This window comes from Colletes latitarsis, chromosome 1, assembly GCF_051014445.1.
Source record: "Colletes latitarsis isolate SP2378_abdomen chromosome 1, iyColLati1, whole genome shotgun sequence".
In the NCBI taxonomy this organism is placed as follows: domain Eukaryota; kingdom Metazoa; phylum Arthropoda; class Insecta; order Hymenoptera; family Colletidae; genus Colletes; species Colletes latitarsis.
In genome coordinates this window covers 50643900-50661224 of record NC_135134.1, presented here as the reverse complement: position 1 = coordinate 50661224, position 17325 = coordinate 50643900, and the positions used below count along the sequence as shown (strand labels likewise).

Here is a 17325-nt window from a genome sequence, read left to right as displayed (position 1 = left end):
CACTTTGAAAAACTATGGACGACCTTCGGACGACCTTGACGTCTCCATCGATCGTCTATATTCCTCCCGACTCTAAAATTACTGTAAGAGTCATTAATATCGTTTAGGTAATTCATGGCGCGGACGCATCCGCCGCTCGAGTCTCGCTGCAATATTAATCCGCGCGTCGGGGGCGCTAAAAACGGGGAGAAAATTCTCGCGCGAGGCGTACGCGCGTTCAACGAATAAAATGACGAGCAACCGCGCGAATGGACGCTCGAAGCTCGCCAGGTCGTATCCCTCGATGAACAGGATCGGTTTTTCCCTTCTTCCAGACCGCTATCCCCGACATTATAGCATTTCTTATTCACGCGAGACGCGAGCGTGTCCGAGGGACCGACACCGACCCTCCGAGTCGCGTCCAGGTCGTCGACAGAAGTCAGTCGCCTATGAGGTGCCTCTCGTCGAGTCCTCTGTTGCTAGATAATGGCCAGTCCCGGGGTAATAACAAACGAATAGCATCGAACGGTTTCGCTGAAATGGAAACGCGTTTAATGATAGGTCGGGCGCGTTGCACGCGAGGAACAGGACGTCGTTTTTGCGGGGAAAATGAAGAAACGGAGCACTCTTTCCTAGTACGAGTATTTAATATAATAAAAGATTCGCTGTTGATAAAATTGAAGAAAGCTTTATAGGTTATTGATAGATACACAGCGACTGAGGATGTCAAGTTCGCCGGAAGTCACGGTCGAGACACGTTCCTCGGAGTTCAATTAATTATACGCACGAATTATAAGCGGACAATGCTATCGCGAATCTCGCGAGACCCCCGGGGGTGCGCGATGCGACCACACACAACACGCATTAATTCTCCTATTACGGGCATTGTGGCGCTCGTGCATCGGCATTATTGGCATTGTACCTACGCCGCGTACGCCCACGGACGGCCGTTATCGGGTATCGAGCGTCGCGACGTCACTGCAGCCCCACCGTGCCGCTAACGAGCTGTCGTCGCCGTTATCTCTCCAACGAGTCTCCTGATACCGATGTATCCCCCTGTAATCATCGCCCCTTCGAAACACCGTTCCGACGATGTCGACAACTCCGCGCCGGGACAGCCTGACGCGAGGATGGGAAACAGCCTCCTGCGAATTTCGTTGGGAGAGTAATTTTAAAAATGGCAGACGAAACGTGACGTATTTAGAATACTGTGATTTGGAAAAACTTCTCTGAAAGCGATATGCCCAGGGAAACAGCAATCAGAGAAGAAAGATTTGTCATCGTAAAATGTCTGGTTATTTCCAAATTTATCGATTCTGGATCGTGGAAACGTGCAACCTGTTGAGAAGTCGCGCACTAGGGAGAGACCAATGCGAAGAACAAACCGTCGAGGACCGCGAGGGAACCCAATTAAAGCAGCGAACGCGTCCTAATTAACTCCTCAATTACGCGGTTCCCCCTCTGATTTCGGGGCAAACAAAGAAGACCGGTTTCAAGAAGCAGGGTCACCGGGCAACGTCGACAATACGTCCTCCCCCTTCTGACCCGTACGGGGTATCATCCCCCCGGGGCTCCGGGTACACATTATAATTGCGCATATTAAAATGGCGTCACGACTCTGCCATCCATCGAGCCAGCCATCTTTAATCAATAATGGAGCATCAGGGACCATGACAACAGATACCCTTTCCCGGGGTTTCTGTCTCGTGGACCCTTTCGTCTCGCCCTAGCCAACCCTACCCCCCCCCCCCTTCGAAAGGGTTGGAGTCTCTAGCAGAGTTTGGGTATTTCGACGAGCCAAGAAATCATCGCCACGATGGCATAGTTTACCCCGATAAGATATTTAGAGATTTATTTTATGTTTACGTAATCGTTTGAAACATACCAGCCTTCAAAGTTTGCTACTTCTTATATCCAATTTCCGTTCGATAGAGCCGTTTTATTAAACGATAATTTGTATCGAATATTATTTTATTCGGATCAGAGGCGGATATATGGACTGTAAATGGAGGTGGCGAAGGAGGGCCGTTGGCAGAAGCTTGCCAAGCGTAACGGCGTGCGTGGCACGCGCGAACCGAACACGCGTTTCCTCGCACGCATTCGTCGGCTGTCGGCACTCTGCGTGCGTGTCTTGGACGCGTACGAAGCGTCGATCGGCCCCGGCCACGCACCTGTCAACGTGCCATTATACGTCCGGTACTTCTGTTCCACGGGCGTCGCGCGTTGTTCGCGGAAATAATGGCCAGCCGTGATCTACGAGGTTCTCCGACCGTGGCTCGACCGTGGAACTGCCGCAATAAAAGCGCGCCGCGGGCCCAATCGGGGCCCGTTTACGATCCGCGGGCCCGAACGGTGGCCGCGGAAAAATACGCTGCCTCGGTTGTTTACGACGTCGAACCGTTCACGGAACACTGACTTCCCTCTTTCCGGTGCTATGAGAAACTGGAGCTACTCGAAGATTCGAAAATTCGGTGCAAAAGGGGGGATCGAACAGGATTCGATGAAATTTATTTTATAATATGAGCGACTTGTGCATGAGATTAAAATAACATAAGATACGAAGCTATATTTGTTGGATTAAATTCGTAAATGATGAGGAAAAAATGAAAGAGAGAGAAGCTAATTGTTACGCGTTTCTTTATATTGTAAGAAGGGACGTACCAAGATGAATCGAACTTCGTGGCATGCAGTGATTTAATTTTATAATATCCACGTAGAAAATAACGTATCAATTTCGAGTAGAATCGCCATCGATCTCGCTAGGAGCCCGACGCAGCCACCCCGAGGAATTAATTTCCCATCGAGAGTTCTAATTACGGCGAAATCGGCGGAAAGCAAGATAAACGAGTCAATCGAGAAACATGGCGCGTCGGCGCGGCGAGAGACACGGAATTAATAGTATCCGTGGCCAGGAACAAGACCGAGGCCTGGAGATTATCGTCGGCCGTTTAGGCACGGGTTACGACGTCACACGCAACACCGCGATCTTTCCACATATAATTATGTACCGTTCTCGATATGGTAGGTGCAGCGCGGGTCTTCACTCGGCAAAGCGTATCATGCAACATTATTAATGGAATTTATCGCCGGGCAAAAGGCGGTCGAATGGAAACTTTAATCTGTCCGTATTAACGAAGAACGAGAACGATCAAAGGTGATGCGGAATTAATTATCGAGAACGCGCGACATCGACGGCTGGAGGGTGGCTTTACGTTCGAAACAAGAGACGATTTGCAACGATCGTCCCAAGTATTTTTTATCGTTTCGTTATTTCCTAACATCCCCGTTGGTCACGGGTGGCACGATGCTGCGCGCCGTGCAGGAAATTATTAAAAGATTCCCAGCGTCGAGGCGACGACCCAACTTTCCGGTAACTCGAGAAACGGCTAATGTACGCAGTCCCGAAATTAATTATCGTCCCTCGAAACTTGGGAGCTCGCAATATACGGACAAAAGTTTCAGACGACTGCCTTCGAATCCACCCTTCCGCTGATCGGGTTTTGCGATACAAAATGTGAAAGATCGTGGTACCGTGGCCAGGTTTTCGTACGCGTTCTTCGAGCAATTCCGAGGGTGAGGTTGGGGTTAATAGCGGAAGGTCGTAGCGAAATTCCTTGGGCGTGATCGCGGGTAGGACACGAAAAGACGTGCTCACGGTGGAGGAGAACGAGTCAATCGAAGAGGCAGGCCGCGGCGTCGGCTGTGTTAACCCGCAAGATGGGTCGTGCGCGCGGCGAGGGATACGAAATTAATAGTGTCTATGCGCGGGAACAAGACGACGAGCGAGGCATTATCGTCCCTCGTTTGGGCATTGGGAGCGTGTAAAGGCATGATGCAGAGCCGAAGCGGCGCGGTCCAGCTCAAAGCGACGATCCACCATTGCCGGACACGCCAGGGGCGCAACAGCTTGATACATCGTTACACGCTGTTCCTTCCATCCTCCGTCTCTCTCCGCCCTTCTGTCTTCCTCCAACGTTCGATCCATTTCTCCGTCTATCCCGCTAACGGTATTTATTTCTCTTTATTTTACCTCCTCCACCCCTCTCTCTCTCTCTCGCTCTTCGTCTCGTTCCTCGTTTCTCCCTTCCGTGGTCTCTCTCTTTCTCTTTCACCCCGGCGTCGAGGCAGCCGTGGAACAGCGGAGTTGCTTCCTCCCCCTCGACACCCTCGACCTAACCCAAACTCGGCGCCGACGCGGCGCTCTAATACGATCTCACGATCGACGGGACCACGAGCGCCGTAAAGCTCGGTTTACACCGTGCCGGGGCAGCCGCCTACGCGATTCACCCGCTCTTTAAATCGTCCGGCTACACCGCGCCTCCGCGGGGTAGACAATGTCGCGAGACGAACACCGGGCCCCGGGGAGATGAAGTCGTTCCGCGGGCCCAGCGGGTACGAGAAATTATTATTCGCCCGGGGAAGCGCGAAACACGCCGCCACGGACTGTTTAAAGCCGGTACACGGTGTAACCTACGCGACTGTTGCGCCTCTCGCGGCGTCTTTCAACGTCCCCGTACTCCGGAAAGCGATCGGTCGCGCCGGACCGATCGGTTTCTCTGGATTTTCACGCGTTTCGTTAGAGTATTTGTATCGTTACAGACAATATTTATGATTGCTCCAGGTATCGGTAGGACTCGGAGATAGAAGTAAATGCAGCGTCGACGCTAACCGGTCCTATTATTTTTCAAATCGATATCAGTGTTTTAGTATCGTCGAATAGGAGGCGCCTGGGGAGTCCTGAGCCGAGAGAGCCCGAGTTCCATCGCTAGCGTCAGCGCTCGTAAAGCTGAATCGCGACCCTAAAGCAGTCGTTTCGTGCCTTTGTAAAGTAATCGGCACAGAACCCGGCGCGCTAGTCGGATTATAATAATGTTTACCATGCGACTATGACTCCGCGCGGTTTTAATGGCCCCATAAAGAATCGCCGGGTCGTGTTTGACCAGCCACCATATCTGCCTCGTTATGGCGAGAAGAAGGAGAGCGTTAGCCGCGAACGTCGTGCCACGGAGATCCTGCTTACGCGTTGAAAAACTGGAATTGTTAGCTGGAATTGTCCCCTCGCTGTCTCGTTTTATTTCGACGATAAATCGCGACACTGTTAAGAATGTTGATCCTGTTCCGCGAATGATTTATCTTCCACTGTTAACTCGAACCGACTCGCGGGATCCATTCGACGGATATTAACCCCCTGTGTTGACACCCGCGGAGCCCCATTATTTACCAATTAAATATTCTCGATCGCGGGCATAGCGATTGATTAACGACAGCAACCATGGTTACTGTGAAACCGAAAGTAGTACTTGAGTCGTTGAAATTGAACTTTTATAAACGCGAGTGTACTTCTCATGATCTTTTCGTACAGACGAGTGCACTTTGCGCACCACTGCTCTATGTCGCGCGGGTCAACATGTGAGAAGCGTATCTGCCCTCTAAATAGCATCGATTACTCTAATGGCCGTGATCATAATGCCAGCGATCGTCCAGCGCTGGTGGGTCGGTAGGTGTCAGAGATCGTAAAGCATAGTGGCGAACCGATGAACGGCCGTTCCGTGTCTTTCCAACGCAGCCTTGCAAGCGTGGAACCTTAGACGTATTACAATAACGTCGACCGAGCGTTTATGCGGCCCCGTAAGTGGGCTCGTAAAGAATCAATGTATCGTGCATTGTCCACGGTCCCTCGACGCGTAACCCCATTCAATTCAGGACCAAGCGTTTCGTAAAAAAGAATTACGAAACAGCACGTTTGTATTTCGTAGTTGCTCAAATTATTAAAAATTTCGTCTATGCTTTCCGTCGGAACGTAAGATCGTAGGAGTTACGGGGAAGTAAAAAATTTTTAATTTCCATCGATGGGAAGACAACTTCTCCTGAAGAGCGTAGAAAGGGTTAATTAAGGATAATTGCGCCTACGACGTCGAAATTGTGTGAAAATATTTGCTGCCGTGCGTGTTGCTCGATCCGAGCGGAACGCGTGCGTGCCAGGACGGATCCTCGTGGAATCTCCGCGAGATTTTAACGTCGAACCGGACCTCTCGAGAACCAACCGACAGGGGTTAGATACGAGAAAACGCGGAGGAGAAATGCACGCCTTTGCTTGCTAAAAATTCGTGTCGTGGAACGTTTGATTTAAAAAAACGAAGCGATCGAAGAAGACGCGGGTTGTTACAGCGAAATCGGTTGGATTGCCAGCGTTTCCATGGATCGTCGAGTTTACGATAACCAATGGACGGGAAAAGGGGGCATGATGATGTCCTGCGCGTGTTCGCGACTCCCTTCGATGCTGTAATCGCGTGGCTTTACGTGTCACTTTGTAGCGCATGAATAATTAATGGCCTGCGTTTATTTCTCCTGCTCGCTTTACGGCCTCCTGTTTTTCTCTCCCTCGTGGCGATCCTCTTTGATTTCGATACGCGTGTCCGCCACGGGGGGAGAAAAAATCCACTCGATCGAAGACTCCAGCGATATTGCAACTATTAAATCGTAAGGGTAAATTTCTGATAATATATCTGCTGTTGTCTGATACATTTTTATTCTCTAAACCGTAATAAATTTCGTCCTACGACCACCTACAGATCGACTTTACGCGAAACGCGAACGACAGTAGCAAAGATTTACATTGAAAGACGAGGAACGAGGAACACACGGATGCCTGGCTCCGGCAGCGGGCACTTAAATCGCTTTACGATCTAGAAAACACGAGCGGCCCGCGATTCCGGATTCTTTCGGCTGTCGTTACGGCAGAAAAGTTCCAGCGTGGTTCGGGCGGCCGATGGCAGCGAACAAACCTTGTCTAGCACGCTTGTTAACGATGAAAAGCGCGTAGCCTCTGCCGGCGAACCGGGCACAATGGGGCCCAAAACTCGAGAGGCTCGCTTTTTACGTCAGAATCGCGCTCCATTGTGCATCGACGCGAACGAAATACGCGCGCGTACAAACGGGACGTCAATTTTTGAAGGCGATTAAAAAAAAAAAAAAAAAAAAAAAAGAACGGAAACGAATCGTAAAAATTGTATTCGTCGCGAATAAAATTTGGCCAACTCGACCGAGTATCCGCGCCATGTGTTGCGCTCGATTGGACGCCCTACGGGTAGAAAAACGGATCCGGGGGCCCTGGTTACGGACGCATCTGGCGAGCGGAACCCGGTTCGTGGGCCCCGGGGGCCCCCGTTTGGGGGCGGGCAAACGCGTTCTCTTCTTTCGACGGTGTTATTTGTAAATCGACGCGGTTTTGCAAAGGCAGGTTATACTTACGCGCGTCCGTTTAGCGCTCGATGTCCTCTCATTTCGAGCGCCCCGGGCGCGCCAACGCGACGTTTGATATCTTTCTCCAGGGATCGCGAAACGCGAAAAAAGAATCGCAATTAACACGTCACGTCGCGCGTCGGGAGCTTTCTTCTCGACTCTCTACACGCTCCTTCGATTCTCAATTTGAAACGTACTACAAAGTTAGGAGCAATTTTTTTGCAGCCACCGAGTGCGCTGGCCGCGATGGCGGGTCGCCGAGTAAACAGTACGCCGGATGTTCCATTTCGAATCGACGTCGTATTTATGCATCGGACCAGGAATAACCGTTCAAGGTACGCGAAAATTACAAAGTTGGCCGCTAGACCGAGAATAGATGGGCTAATTACGCGTATCGGCGAGTACGAGACGGACGCGCGCGGCGCGATGTTTACAGTTACGCGCGTAATTAAATGTATATAATTATGGAAATTAGTTGGAGGGCTGGACGAGGAGGGAACGAACTGTCGTGACTGCGAAACGAGCCGTTACTTCCGTAACCGTCGTTATTACTGACGAAATTGTTAATCGGGGGTCTTGTAACAGTTCAATTCCGCTGTGCACGGCTTTCAGATGTCTCCGTGAGAAAATGTAACGCGTAAATTTTGTAAAGTTCGCAAGAATTCCTTTCCTATGCTCTCGATCGGTTCTATTATGCAATGGAAAGTCAAAAGTGTTATTCTATGGTAAAGCGGTTCACTGGCGTGCATTATCGCGCAACCGTTTCCCACATGTAAAATAAAAAAGGAAAATCACTCGCGAGGTTTTACTCGAACGCGTTTACATCGAAAAGAAAACACTCTGTTGAAAGTAACAAGTGTCCCACGGTGAAAGGCCGTCGTGACGCGGTTAGGCGTCTACTGCGGGGAAAAGGAAAGATCGGACCTGGAAGGAATCGGGGATCGTATTGGGTCAGACGTTTTAGGACCCGTTCCACTTACTCGCGATATCCCAGTTCTTCTCGACTTAACTAATCTCTCCTTCTATATTTCTACACATTTAATTCCGTCACTCTGAATTCCGTTATCCGAATTCTCAAACAGTTCGAAATAGACGCAACTACGAGCCATATTTAGCCGCAAGAAATTTCGTTTCATCTATCCTCCGTTTCCTTACGCGGTACACGAGATAAGTAAGTGCTGCCATCTCTGGATGGCAGCGGGGCACCTCCGCGCGTACTTTGTACTTCCGGTAAAAATTCTCGCCCGCAGCATCGCGAACCCCCCCCCCCCCCTACCAGTTGAATTTTTCTTCTCTTTCGTAACGGTACGCGAAGCGATTAAGATTATTGCTCAAGAAAAATCAATTACACTAAAAACCATAACAAATTTACTATCGATGTCGATGGACCAACCGCCTCCGGGCCTTTCCAAGCACGGACGATCGAAGCGTTCGAGCTCTTTGCGAGCGCAGGGAACGAGCAGAAAGCGTTCCGACAGGATCTCGAAATCGATTCGCCGTTTCGGACGCAGCTGCGCGATTTCCCGGCGCGAAATTTATAGACTGATTCGCGCCCCGGAGTTATCCGCGACCCGGAGGAAAAGACCGACCGAAGGGATCGGCTTCGATTCAATGCCCTTATTCGCCGCGGGTGTACTTTACGCCGCGTTATCTCGATACAGGTGCGTAAGTCCTACCGGCCGGAAGATGAACGATCGTTAGAGAGAGGAAACGGTATGCAGATGAGGGACCCTGGGCTCCGCTGCAACCGATTGCTTCGGACACTTTCGGCGCGGAAGCTGCTCGTTTTGGCGCGAACGATAGCAACTCGCGCCTTCTCACCGTGTTCGATAGTTCATCGTGCTGGTTCTTGGCTACATTGGACACGATCGTTGGAGACAAATGTAAAATAGCAACAAACAGTGTCTCAAAACTATCCACTTTTGGTATTAAATTTTGTCACTGTTTCTACCTAAACTGATGAACATCTTCGGAAAATTATTCATTATCCATCAAAACTCTGAATCCTCTTAGAAGCACTAGCAATAAACACATGCGCCAGTTGATGTAGCAGCAGTCCTCTTTTTTTAAATTATTTTCAAGAAGTTACCGAAACTTTCTGTTTTACGATTCTTACGTCCTTGCTAGTATGATTTACAAATCTAGCGAACCTACGACTTTATTAGTGAGACGGTTCAGATGGAATATTTAAAAGATTGTATTTATATTTTACTTAGAATACTTATCTTCCAATTCAATGTATGGCCACTGTTGTGCATACAAGGGTTTTGGTAATCGATAAATAATTACGAGCAAACGCTGGTTTCCTGGCGGAAGGGGTGAACGTCTAAGACACGCGAGTTATTTTGAATAAATTTTCGCGAGGGGGCAATTAGAGCCTCTCCCACGTCCGGTGGCGTAATTTGTAAAGTAGCCGGATTACGTCGCGCGTTATTTCGGTACGACGTATTGCATAACCATAGCCAGCGATACCCAGAAGTCATCGGCGGAACGCGCGCCGACGAGACTCGGCAGCACGCGCATCTATTTTCATGCCCCCGACATTATTATAATAATCGTTGAGCAAACCGTTCCGCGCTGGCCCGTTTCCCGGGCCCAGACGGCGCAGAAACGGGGCCTGCGCGCGTCGCCCGCCACCGCCGCGGTTCCTCTCTCCGCGAGGGGGTGGGGAAGAGTCCAGCGAGGCCCGGGCCCCAGGGCCCAAACCGACACGCTCGCGTGTAATCACTGTAATTTCGGTCACGGACCGCCGGTGTAATTTTTTCACCGAACGATCGCGAAGTTTCATTCGATTTCATTAATGGGGGGCCCGTGGACCCCGGGCGGTTATTCGCAGGTCGTGCGACGATAACGCGACGTGACCGACCCGCGACCATTCCATCCCCCGGAAACCGAGTTACACGTCGCTTATTCCTTCGATGGGGGCAAGCCAGGAATTCTGGGCCCACTTTTCTACAATGAAATCTCCAATACTCGAACGAGCAATTATCCAGATACTTCTCTACTTCTGTTCTTTACAGTGGAACTCTATTTATATGAAATACGTGTTAAACTAATTGGAGATTTGTTAAATATAATAAATGTCCTGTGTCTTCCGATCTCTGATAGATGGCAATGTTGTTATATCTCTCACAACACTTGTGTTCGGAAATGCTTAAGTTCGCGAATGAATTTCTTAGTAGTCCCTGAATTCTAACGATAGAACGACATCGAGATCCATCGCGGTCGATCCCATCGCTAACGACGATCCGTGCAGGATGCGTTCTGACCTCGATGGTCGTAACTCGGCTTATTACGTGCGAAATCGAAACGCAGATCCTCGTTTCTCAGTTCAGTTCCTCCGCGCGCGCGCGATTACCTTTCGTCGCGCCACTACTTGGACTGTAACTCGTTAATATCGACACGTACGCGAAGAATACCTTTTGTTCCGTATACGCGGAAGCAAACCGTCGCGATTTTACTTGCAGATTATTTTTAATTGCTCCGGACGTTAATGATCTATTGAACGCCGCTTTCTTCTGCCCGTCCGTGGCGCATTGTAAACAAAAGCGTATGCATTATGCAAGAAGGCGCAAGCACCGCGCGTTTAATCGAGAAACCGACGGATATATTTTAACCAATATTTTACCGCGTCGAGGCCCGCTTGGCGAGCGGCCAAACAGTTTCGCGGGTTCGTAAAGCAAAGAACAGGCCGAGGGCGGTTTTTTTAAACCCCGTCGCGAAAACTCTGCCCGCTTGAAATCACAGTGATTTCCGCCGACGGAACCGTGTCGATCCCTCGTCGGTACCTTTCGATATTCGACTATTCTCTTCTTAACACTTTTACTTCCACGTCACCCATATATATGAAAGTAAAACAATTCATTCTCAAGTTGAAATGTTAAAGAAAAAAATGAGCTTCGTAAATTTTACTCAAGTTACGAAAATGAGTACTACGACAAGCTTCAAGTTACGTAGTTTACAATTGTCTCGTAAACGGGAAAGAGAAAATAAATCTGACACAGTTCTTAAATAAAAATTCGAAAAGTAACAGTTTCAGAGACATTGTTGCGTTGCAGAGTTGATTCGAAGCTCGTTACTGCGACCAGACGCGTTGATCTCTACCATTGTAAATTCCGAAAGGTGCCTATTGTACATTAGAAATCACAATAGCGAGTTACTATATTGGCCTGAGAAACTATTCGCCCGATAGGATGCATTTTAATACCTGACGCGGTTCTTATAATTGCCAGATAAGGATCCAGAGTAATTGGAGTCGTATCGGAGCTTTTTAACGATGAGAAGTGATATATTGTAACGTCCAAGAGTTAGTATAGAAGTCGTTTCAACAGATCATGACCTTTCTCCTAGCTACGTTTTGTATCAGAAATACAACCCTCGGTTTCTTCGACGTCGTAGAGTCGTTGAAATAATTATGAGCGATACTGCGTACAGTTCGACGATGAACTTTCAATACTTCCGTCACAATTTCGCGCGTTAGCGTACTTTGCAACCATACTATAAATACTACAGGCATCAACGATTGGGTCGATCTTCGCCAAAAGAGACTGTTCTCGACGACACGAGAGAACGATGAAGCGCTACTGTTAATTCGAACGGGGTGAATTTCGCGACCCAGTTCGATTACCGTTGTTTGCGCAAAGGCAAAACAAAAGCATTCCTAAAAACCGGGAACAATTGATTGGAACGAAGCAGGATGGAATCGATACCCAACTAGCCAGCCGAAGGGCGTCCACGCGTTTCGGGGTGTCCAACAAATATAGACGCAAAAAATAAATTCTGCCTAAAAGCGTTGCTTCCGCAAAGTTTCGAGCGTGTTTTGGGATAGAATTTCTCTAAATATTCCAGAGATTAGCCCGAATCTCACGGCGCGTTACTCGTTGCAACCCGTTTCGCGATCGTTGAAATCGTTAAGAGACTCACAGGAATCGTTGGGTGCAGTCCGCGAAGGGCAGCTCCGCCCCACTTCCGTTGCCTGTTCTGGTACTGCGGGGCCCTGTAGCCGGCGTTGTTCTGGTGCCCTCCGTACGCCGAGCGGTGCTGCATCGAGGGTCGAAAGGCCGCGTAAGGCATTCCACGGTATCCGGGTGGTTTCCCGTGATGGTAGTCGGCGATCTCGAACCGATGTGGCTCGTGATGGAGGAAACCGTCGCCGTGCACTCTGAATCGTTCGTGATCGCGATCGTGCGCCTCGACTTTGCCCATCGACCTGTCCGGCGATGGCCTGGCGCCGGGGAACGACGGCGGGAGCATCGCCTGGGGCCCGTAGAAGTGCGGGAACGCGTACGAGTTCGGCAGACTGGTCGGTGGCCGGTAGCTCTGCGGCTGGGGCTGACAGTGGCCCGGTACCTCGGCGTTTCCGTCGTACTTGGCGGGAACGATCGGCTTCCGGTCGTAACGATAGTCCTGCCGCGCGGAATGGTACTCGTCCTGGGGCTCGCGCTTCACCTCGAACGCGTCCGTCGTCTCCGTCAGCTCGACTTTGACTCTGACGCGGGCGTCCGGCTCCGTCGAGTTCCGGTCGCCGGGGATCTCGCCCTTGGCGACCAGGCTCTTGGGCGATTTGCCGCGCGGACTCGGGGCCGAGTCCCCGTCGCAGCCCACGCTGCCCTGCTGCATTCTCCGGATGTTCACGCGCGACGCCCTTTCAGCGGTCTCATCGCGCTCCGGACTGCCGTCGATTCCACCGCGCCGACGAGCCTCGTCGGAATCCGAGCGACGGCCGGGCTGTGCCGCGCATCGTTCGACACTGGGACACCTATCCTCTTCGATGACGACACTCGGCCACGCACGAAACTATCCCAAAGAATCGCGTTAATCGTTAGCAGGATCCCTAGCGTCGTGGGGGATGCAACGCATCACTGGCGAACTTCATAATTCGAGAAGAATAGATCGCGACACTGGGTAAATTTCGAACAGTCTTTCCGAGAGAGTCAAGCGTTGTCCTATCTGCCCCGAACATAGGCTACCGCGAAAAGAAGAATCGCTTCCTGGTGAAGTGTCGTTGGCGACACATAGCTGTCAGCTGCAAACGGGTCGACTGGCATTCGGAGTCATTCATTGCCATGGAGAGGAACGCTTCCTCGTCATCGTCGATTAAAGAGAAAAGGACGCGTCACTGGTAAACTTGGAAGAACGGGAGAGATTGGGGTGGCGTTGGAGGGACATGTCGCGTGTAAAAAGTGGCTAGCTCGCATAGAGGCTCGAGCGGACAGAAGCGTTCGACGGCACGCAGTCGGTTGGTAGAAGCGGCGCTCGTATAGCAGAGGCTGGCTCGGTGCTTTTCGTCCGAGTGGAGGGGGTGAAGGAGGGGAGGACAAGGGCGGCGTGACAGTTTCCGTGTCACGTGTCCCCCGACCTTAGGCCCCGCCTACGACTCCGATTTTCCTTCGGCGGTCGGATCGTTACCTGGCCCTGTCGGGGGCCCTTTCCTCCTCCGTCATTCGTCGAGCGTCGGTCGCGCGGGTCGCTTCACTCCGCGCGGGGTGAGACAGAGAAGAAAGAAGAGGGTTGTCACTGGCAGCCGACCCGTAACGGGGATTGTCACCGCGCGCCACTGTTCGGGGGCTTCCTCTCCTCTCCCCAGCCCCCCACTCCACCACCACCACCGCCTCCGCCTCCTACGCGTACGGGTCGTCGAGCGTGAAGCACCGCGACGCGCGTTTTCACCGTCTTCCGCGAACTTTTTTCACGGTGCACTGCTGCCTCGAGAGTCACGGTGGATTCGGCGGCGACCGATGCCACTCTCGGGGGCTGTAACTCGCCTCGAGGGGTTGACGGGACGCGACTACGCGGTTCACCCGTCGCGACGACGACGCCCGGATCGACAGGCACGTCCACGCGGGCCAAATAACACCGAAATCGGCCGGAACGCAGCAGCCATACGTGGTATAAGGATGCCGGATTGCCTCGGTCGAGCTGATCGCGTACGAGTTTCGTTCCACGCAGCGTGAAACTCTTGGCGGAGGTGCGCGGCCACCACCAGCACCCGAGGACGCACGAGTCCGCCCGAACACGCCCGAGCACCGTTATATATCTTCTCTATACCTACGGAGTCGGCCAGCCGGCTGCCTCCCGCCTTCCGCGGTACCTACGCGGCCAGACCCACTTTGTGGGTTCACCTTTTGTCGGGGATATCCTACCGGTGCGCTTCTATTCACGGCTTACTACGTACGCTTACGCTTCTCTTCCCGGCGATGCGTCTACGCAACCTCTCTTAACGCGTTTTCTTCTTCCTTAGGCCCGTAACCCCTTACCCCTTACCTATTCAAGCCAGAGCTCTCCACAAACGTTTCTTTCTATCGTAATAATTCTGGTGCTATGACTTCTGTTACCAGCAATTTCGTTAAAAAAAAAAATAGAATTCAGTATGATAAGTCTTGCAAATCAAACTGATAAATCTTTTAGTCGTACGTGTAAACAGTAGACTGTGAGATTCCACACAGCGAACTATATTACTTTATTATAATCAAAAAAAGGAACAACAATGATAATTTCTAACCCTTCTCTCTAATGTCAGAATTTCACGAGCAGTCTTCCGTAGCATGTGAGAACCGGGTTCAACGATGAATTCTCCATATGAAAACAATACGAAGTACGTTTCTTTTCTCCTCTCATTACCGTTCTATTGCGTAGCGATATTACAGAAACAAGAACAAAGTCGTAAGCAAATTCATAGGTTATGCTCGCGAGCGAGGTGAGAGAATTCCCGCCATTTTTTGCAACGACTAGCGGCCCAACGCAGCGCCACCAACTACGCGATACCGAAATCTATCGATTCGTATCCGCGAAACGAAGCGCGTAAAATAATTCGCGCGCAAGTTCGATCAAGATCCCCCGGTGCCATTTCTGCTACGATTCTAGTTGCCAGCCTGAGAACGAAAGTGTGACCTGCCGTTGCCGCTTCTTCGTGCGATATATCCGCACTCTCACCGTGTTCTCACATGTTTATCGTCCTGTTTGTCTCTCGCCGTGCATTTCGAGCAATTAACGAGTTCCGCTAAAATTGCTCGCGTCCGATTAAAATTTAAACGATTTCGCCAAATCGTCGTCTGGTGGAATTAATATCCTATCGACGTTCTCTCTAACCTGTCTATTACTCGAAACGTGTTCATAACGAAATCAGAAATTACAATTTTGACGTTCGTGATGGATCGGTATTTAAAGATACGATAATCCACGCGTAACGAAATCTATCGTTTGTTTTATTCGACGAGGGCGCCCGTGCGTAATTACTCGCCAACCGCTGCCAACTTAACGGAAAGAAATATCGAGCGTGAGAGGTTAGCGAACACTCCCATTCCATTAAAGCATCATTAATACACGGCAAACACGCCGAGAAGAAAAGAACGATTATACATGAAAGAAACGCGAAACGCGCGGCTCCTTTCAAGTCGCGTACGCAACTGTCAGGCATCTATCGCGAGTTTGCAGTCGCCTCGATCGAACCAATATTCATATTTTTGTATCGATGCTCCGTTTCCATCGGCGAAAGGCGCGGTACTAAAATATTAAAGCTCTTAAAGTGGACGAGACACGAAGTCTGAGACAATATTAAACGCGAGCTTAGTCGACGATGAAAGTATCCGCGATCGACGCCGGAAATGGGAGGTCCATCGTTTCCGATTCCGCGTTACCCTCGGTTTTCGATGAGAACCGGCATTCGCGATTCCGTACGAGCCGTTACACGATATATCAGGTTACATATCCGTTGCGTCATGTAAATTGATACTCGTACACGGCTGAACACCACGGGCGTACATTTATTCGAGTGATAAATTATCGTAACGTCGAACGGTCACGCTTTCAATTCCAATTTCGCTAACTAGATCACCGGGCATCGACTTTGTCGGACGGGGACAGAACGTTCGTACGTTAAACAGTCGCCTAAGTACGCGGCGTTCTGCAACGGAACAATGAACGGACTAACGATCTTGTCGTTTACATGTCGTCCCCCTTGCAGTAAAGACCCATTATTCAACCGTATGTTTTCGTATCTAATTTCGCGTCAAAATCATAAACGTGCACGTTAAATAACAATGGCAATTACGAAGCCATTGGGAAGTAATAAAGATAGTCGGTTGCGTCGACCAAAAATTCAAATATCGAGCTCCATTTTTTATTGGAGCAGAGGGTCGCGTACTCGTTCCATATTCTTAGAGAGCAACTTCCGGCAGACTTACGCGGCTCTCACGAGTAACCGTACGTACTTAAGTCTACCTGTGCTCCGGTTTCCACACAAAAGGGACAGGAACCCTTCGTCTCCCTTCGCTCGATAGTCGAACGGGATTGGCCGAGGACGCGTCCGCGTATATGCACTTTCGCAGCGGGATGACTGGTGAGAGAATTCAATTTCCACCGTCGTTATCGTGCCTCCATCTTCCGCTCGCCTCGTTCGTTCCTCGTTTTTTCTCCGTCCGGACATCGAATCTCGTGCTCGGCGAAAGAGACGGACAAAATTCCGACGTACGTTTACTCCGTTACTCCGAAACGAGTCGAAATTTTTGAATTTTTAATCGATTCACCTTCCACGAACCGGTTATCTCGAATCCAGTTCACAGATTAATAACACGAAATAATAGTTAACCGCTTAAAGACAAATCCTATGCATGTTATATATCCCACTCTACTTAGTTCTCGACCAATATTGATCATTCGCTATGGACTTGCTACTCAGTTTCAGGTGGGATCCAAACTAGCCAGCTACTAAATAGCAGCACAGTAATTCCTGGGTGGTTAACCTCATCCAAGCACCGAACAGCGCTGTTTAACTTCGCCGATCGGTACGGAACTTCCACTTCAACTTCTTTCGTTTAAAGTTCCGTTTGATCACGGAATTATAAATCGCCAAAGATTCCTAACGAAAGTTCCGATGATTTTTCTTATTCCCTGTGTAAAGACTCTTTTATTCGCTCGTACTACGGATTTCTGGTCTCCTAGATGTCGCTAGCCTCCGTACGTGGTCACTCTCCAGAACTGTAGATCAAGTTTTCGAATGATACTTTGTGCGAAAATAATTGTAAACAGGGAGTTCTCATATTGGAAACTTTGACACACTCTGAGTTTTTAAACTGTTATAAAATCGATGTTCGGTCACGTTGGATG

The 17325-nt window shown here is 50.1% G+C and overlaps 1 protein-coding gene across 1 annotated transcript in view; it reads right to left on the bottom strand.

The window, feature by feature from the left end:
• LOC143344987 (uncharacterized) overlaps positions 1-12840 on the bottom strand; it is a 90813-nt gene extending 77973 nt beyond the window's left edge. The window contains exon 1 of the mRNA XM_076771643.1: positions 12145-12840. Coding sequence (XP_076627758.1) covers positions 12145-12840 — 696 coding nt within the window. The remainder of the gene's footprint in view (positions 1-12144) is intronic.
• Between the last annotated feature and the right edge of the window lie 4485 nt (positions 12841-17325).